The sequence below is a fragment of the Atractosteus spatula genome, chromosome 11 (genome assembly GCF_055471065.1).
Source record: "Atractosteus spatula isolate fAtrSpa1 chromosome 11, fAtrSpa1.hap1, whole genome shotgun sequence".
NCBI classification, from domain to species: Eukaryota; Metazoa; Chordata; class Actinopteri; order Semionotiformes; family Lepisosteidae; genus Atractosteus; species Atractosteus spatula.
The window spans coordinates 15,997,063-16,002,946 of record NC_142716.1 but is presented as its reverse complement, the minus strand read 5'-3'; the positions used below and the strand labels follow the sequence as shown (position 1 = coordinate 16,002,946).

The window sequence follows — 5,884 nt, the reverse complement described above, 5'->3', positions numbered from 1 at the left end:
CGTAAGGAATCCACACGTGCCTCTGCTCTGTTCAACAATGCCAAGGATATTTGGAAAGTTGCACTCACCTGGACCAAAGAGTTGATCTTGAAACAACCTTGCGTGAGTTTTACAGATAAGGACGTTTGACAGGGTTTTTTTTGTGTGTGTGGATTGAATAACTAAATATCAGCTGTCCTAGTATGAAGGAAACATACATACACAAGAGCGTTTATTGTTTTATTTTCATGAACAAAGGTATAATAACTTTCTAAACGGGATGTTGTGTGAGTTTTATTTTTTTTTTGCATGTCGGAATACAGGTGAGCTGTTCTTATGTAGTTTATAGATTGGATATATCCTTAACTCCCATTCTGGATGAAAATACTGTAAACCATACGGTATTTCATTAATGATGCTCAATTTAACCTTGGTATTGTTTTCATGTAAGGACAACATGATAGAAAACTGAATTCCAACTCTGAAGAACAATCTCCGCAATGGAGCGTTTTCTCACAGAGCATCTATTTAGAAAAACAACCTTTTTGCAGTTAGAGAAAATATCGCAACAGTGATCTTGTTTTGTTTTTTCAAATTTATCTTGACGTATAATTGTCATCTTTTATAGAAGAAGTAGCAACAGTGTTGGTTTCGGTAGCAGAAATTGTAGTAGTAACTGCTGTAAGGCATCATGATTTTATGCAACACTAGTGCCATTAAAGACTGGAGCTATTTCCTTTCGCAGATCTTGCCACTTGTTAACAAAACGGCCGGTTTGGTCCACCAAGGTATTGAAAAAGTGGAGGCTACAACGAACACTGTAGTCACCGTATTAGAGCCCGACCTCGTACACATGAGCGTGAACGACCCTCCTCTGAACTCCACGAACCAAACCACAGGGCTGGAGCACCTCTTTCAGTATTCCTACTCAGAGAATGAACTCCTGTACAGGGACTACAAACCACCAGCCAGGGATGCCATTCCGCTCCCCAAAGCCGTGCTATACTTGGTCATGGCAGCACTCGTGGTGGTGGTGGTGGCCTACGCCATCGTCGGTCACCTCATCAAGGACCTGGTCCATGACCTTGTCGGTGAGTTGTTGTTTTTTTTTATTCGGATTCTTCCAGTTTTCATAACTGTTTCGCGTTGGCCTAGTGTTTTTTGTTGTTTTTCACTGTGTTCCGGAACAATCCTGCGTGGTTTTAATTCGCATATTATACAGGAGTTTTAGCACACTTCAAACGCTTAAATTTACGGAAGTTAACTGTATGCAAGCCGCATTGCAAGTTTGAAAACCTGTGGCGGTTTTACATTGATTGTTTTAAATGGGTGATCGCAGTAACTTTTTCAAAGTGCGTATCGAACCAGGTAGAATTAACATTCCCCAAAATTCCAGTAACTTCGTCTCACTCACAGAAACTATTTAAATCTTGTCAGCTCATTGAGTGATTTAATCTGACCTTGAAACCCAAAGACATTCTACAAACAGTACATAAAAACTGAAATTTCTTATTTTATTTTTTTATATGTTTAGTATTCGGTTAATATCTGCTCCTGCTATGGCAAAGCTCTTTCATTTATGTAACACGATTTTGCCCCCAATAAGACTTGGAGCTCCAAACTTTTGAATTTCAAATTTTAATGAGAATAAACGTTCAATGAAAATACTGTGTCAAATTCAAAAAGTTTATTTCGAATTCTTTTTCTTTGTTCTTATCTCAGTAACGTTCTGCAGTTCAATCTTAGGTACAGTGTATTGGCAGTTTCATTTTTACCGTTTTATTTGGCTTACTGTGTGATGAACCGTGATAGCACAAAAATATGTTGAAATACTGCTTAAGTTTCTTATTGCACAAACAACAGGACATAAAAAGGAGATAAAGGTTAAATATGCACAGTAATTTTCATACATTAGCATATTACAATCAGGAGAATCATCAGGACCTTTTAAACAATCCATAAATATTCATTGTATTATCTGATCCCTTTGTTATACAACGCAACTTTATTTTTGCGACAATCATAATGTAGTTCTACTAGAGGTCCTTCATTATATAAATTTTAAGAAAATAATTGATATTGTTTTTTCTTTACAAATTTCATATGCTTTATATGGCAAGTGCAGCTCGACTTTAAAGGGCTTGATTCGACTTTTAAACTCGTTACAGCATCCAACTGTAAATATAATACTGACATAACAGCTTTGGTAAAAACTAAAATACATACAGGAAAATAAGGACCACCACATTATTTTTTTCACATATTATGTTAATGTAGTCTGTTATCTGGAAATGCTTTCCTTGATTGACCTTAAGGTACTGTACTTTACACAGTGGAAAAATAGAACATTAGTTTCTTTTATTTAAATACTTGCAAACGACAAGCTGCTGTGTAAATACAATTGTACAGTATATTACAGAATTTAGAAAATACTCTGTCTCATTGTTCACAGTCTACCTAAGGAGTTTTCTCCATTTTAAATTTAGCTCACACCATACTGTACATATGTTGTACAGACAATAATAATAAATAGTAATTAGACATCACTAAAAAAAAAACTACAATTATAACTTAAATCTACTGCTCAGTAATCATGCTGATTATCATTTTTAATTATGACAGTTCAAATTAGAGCATGCTGTTAAGGGTATGTACTGTAAGTTGTATTATGTGTCAATTGTTAAAACAACAGTTTTTTTCTTGTCGTGGTGATGATTTTAATCTTTTTAAGTAAACTATTTTAAATGAAAGTTCATCTAGTGCCCTGAGACCAATGTTAATGTGTTTAATTTGTTGGTCATGGCATCATGGCTCCTAACATTTTCTGCCATCCTGTAATGTTTTTCTTGCACTCCAAAGAATCAATTATTTTCAATAGATTCTGGACGGACTGAAACCCCAAAACACCTCAGATTTCCCCCCACCTCCTTATTGGATATGAGATACTTATGAGACATCCTTTCCAATCCAATCATTTAAATCTACAGCAGTTACAGTATGTGACAGTACCTCACCCGTTTCTTTTTCCAGGGCTAATAAGCAATAGCATCTAAATGAAAAATCAACTGGATTAACAATCCCTTAACAGTTTATTAAACAAAATTCACTAATTGATTTAAGCAGCATAATGGTCTGTTTGTCAAAGCTGAAAATAACATTAAAAGTGTTTCCTTCTTTTCTCCAGTTAGAATCCACTCTAAACTCCACAATAGTGACATAAGAAATTCATTTCTTGCTATATAAATCAGTATTACCCCCAGAAAATCATGTGCAACTTTCCCCCTCAAGAAAGATAATTTAAAAGTTGCATTTTAAGCCTGTGTCTTGTTCTGAGATCCATATTAATTATGCATTGTTTGAAAAGGAGAACAGGAATACCATGTACAATTAATACTAAGTGCAGTGACCAATCGCATAATACAGAAAGTCCCAAAGCAACCTTTGAAAAATGTGTTTATTCCAATTCAGTCAAATTGCTACCAAGTCTTGGAAATATAATGGGAATCTGTTTCATTATATGTGAGATTTCTCAAAAAACCTTTTCATTTAAGCAATACAACTTATATATATACAGTACATTGTATGTACAGTACATTATATCCTCCACAATGAAGTTCATCATTAAATGGACCATTGTTTCTTTAGTTTTACAGGGACATTTAGTGATTAAGATAGTTTTAAAATAACAATAAACATAATTTTAAGACCTCTCTGCTTCTGAATGTAGGCTACAATCATAAAAGACAGATCCCCATCTTTGTGCACACAAAATGCACATTCCGCACTGTGATAGATTGTAATGTACAGTAGTAGTGGACAGGTTCAAAAGAAGAAATAGAAAGTTGGTTGGAGAAGGAGATGAAAAAAAAAACTGCTGCTACTGTTCATTTACCCTGAATTGTATGTGATTGCTTTTCACATGATGTCTGTGACATTTTCTTTTGTTAGAGGTGTGGAAAAACACATGCACATGACTGACCATTCCTATCTACACTTGCAGAACAGTATGCCAATTGCCATGGATTTTGTACATTGACAGTTAGAATTCCAGTAGGAATCTTTGAAAAGCACTTACACAGCTCTTGAGACTTTCAAGCAACCTTGCATGGGTTGTAAGATCTACTGTATAAGGTGATTTTTTTTTCAAAGCAGAGAAAAAGGCCATTTCTCATGAAATCCAAAAATATATACTGTATATAAAATTGCCCTGACACTGTTCATGGTAGACTACTCTTCCTATCGAAATGGTGACACTCAAAAAGTCCATTTTAAGATGAAAGTTACTTCAGCAGGCCACAATTGATCCTTTTATGAAATACTAGTAGCTTCTGTTTAATTCATGTGACATGCCACTGTACCAGTTTATAGTATTCAGTCAGTAACACTGGTTCAGGTACTGTATATTTTACTAGCATCCTTATAACTGAATGCTGTAACCTTTTTTTCTCTAAAGAGACATTTTAAAAAAAAAATTACAAATCGGATATTAGATAGACCTTCTGTTACTATGCACAAGCCCCAGGAGAACATTCACCTATAGTATGAATATCTATGAATGATCTACAGTATAAACCTTTGTGTCTACTTTAGGGAAAGATTCTCATCACTCATGTATAAAACATGTTTAATTATGATTATTTTTTATATACTGTATGTACATCATTAGACTTAAAAACATATCATATTCTTTAAAAATAACTATTAATGCAATTAAAAGGGCTGGTTCCAGATTTTTCCAATCAAATAAGCCTAAAAAAAACCCATAAGTGGTATTGTCATGGACTATTCAATGAATAGGACATAGAACAAAAAAGTCCCAATGTCCAAACACAAGTGGTTGAATACAGGGTTAAATAAATTATTGGATCAATAACAGTATTGGTACAGTACTTAATTTTTATATAACCTGATTTAGACTATTTTGATCACTGCAAAAATGAATATTGTTGTATTGAAATTAGTTCAGTTTAAGTTCTAGGCTAATTCTACATTTGAAGTGCCTGACATTTATAGACAGGTTGAGGAAATTGAATACCTTTAGCCTGGAACACAGGAAATGTCTGAGTTTCATACAGTATGTCTGAGTTTCAAAACAAATTTTGAAGAGCAGGTCGTCGTAACATCATTCTACAGATTTTTTACAAGGAGACGTGTCAGACGTAACGGAAACACTAACGAGTCAATTTGAATCTGTGCAAGAATCCTTCTAGAGCTGCTTGTTTTATGCCTTTGGTCCGGTTAACCATTTTTTTCAGTCAAATTTGGGGGCCATTCTGAGCAGAATCTGGAATTACATCAGAATTGTAAGCAAAGGTCTTTTAAAACACGCTTTTAACCGCGGCGTTTCTCTTTTATTATTCCAGACTGGATATTTGGACCAGGTCCGGACGACAGCAGCAACAAGAGTGATATAAACTGTATAACCAACAGCATGAACGAAATGAACGAAATAAACGAACAGCCGCAATTACAGGAGATGAACCACATGACTGACAATCACTTCGTGAACGCTATCACACCAGACGAGCTCATTGTTACAATTGACGAAACTTTACAGATACCCCGCGAAACGTGTAGTGGCACCTAGTTCCACTACAGCTTTCACATCGTCTTTTGATTCTCCAGAAAGAAAACAGCAAATCGCTTGTGTTTCTTCTGCCAGTGAAACAGCTAGGCCTATTATGAACTGATTCGACATGCAGTTTCATTGCTTACAGCAGTCAGCTGACTTGCATTTGATAGACTTTTAATGCGTTTGGAATATCACGCCGATTTGCGTTTTTGACAGGACGATTTGCCAATTTATTTTGCACTGATGTCTTAAGACTTCTTGAAAAAATACATTGAATTTATCTTCAATATGGTCTTCTAAATAAACATTACATGTATTGATTTTATTTTCTGT

At 34.9% G+C, this 5,884-nt stretch overlaps 1 protein-coding gene across 2 annotated transcripts; it reads left to right on the top strand.

The window, feature by feature from the left end:
* Positions 1-670: 670 nt before the first annotated feature.
* On the top strand, positions 671-5,566 carry LOC148823628 (uncharacterized). 2 transcript variants are annotated; one of them, XM_088928279.1, is made up of 3 exons: positions 671-1,074; positions 3,812-3,840; positions 5,322-5,566. In XM_088928279.1, exons 1-3 carry the CDS (start codon positions 671-673, stop codon positions 5,564-5,566), a joined length of 678 nt encoding a protein of 225 aa, XP_088784405.1. The 2 variants fall into 2 exon arrangements, with proteins under 2 accessions (XP_088784405.1, XP_088784407.1); XM_088928281.1 differs by lacking the exon at positions 3,812-3,840 and having other exon boundaries at positions 671-1,070; positions 5,343-5,566.
* Positions 5,567-5,884: the final 318 nt, after the last annotated feature.

What these genes read in the sequence shown, in the direction of transcription:
- LOC148823628 (XM_088928279.1), top strand. Translation starts at nt 671, where the DNA reads ATGATTTTATGCAACACTAGTGCCATTAAAGACTGGAGCTATTTCCTT. An exon ending in GTCCATGACCTTGTCGGTGA is followed by an intron (nt 1,075 to 3,811) that starts GTTGTTGTTTTT and finishes GTTCAAAAGAAG; the next exon opens with AAATAGAAAGTTGGTTGGAG. An exon ending in GTTGGTTGGAGAAGGAGATG is followed by an intron (nt 3,841 to 5,321) that starts AAAAAAAAAACT and finishes TTTAACCGCGGC; the next exon opens with GTTTCTCTTTTATTATTCCA.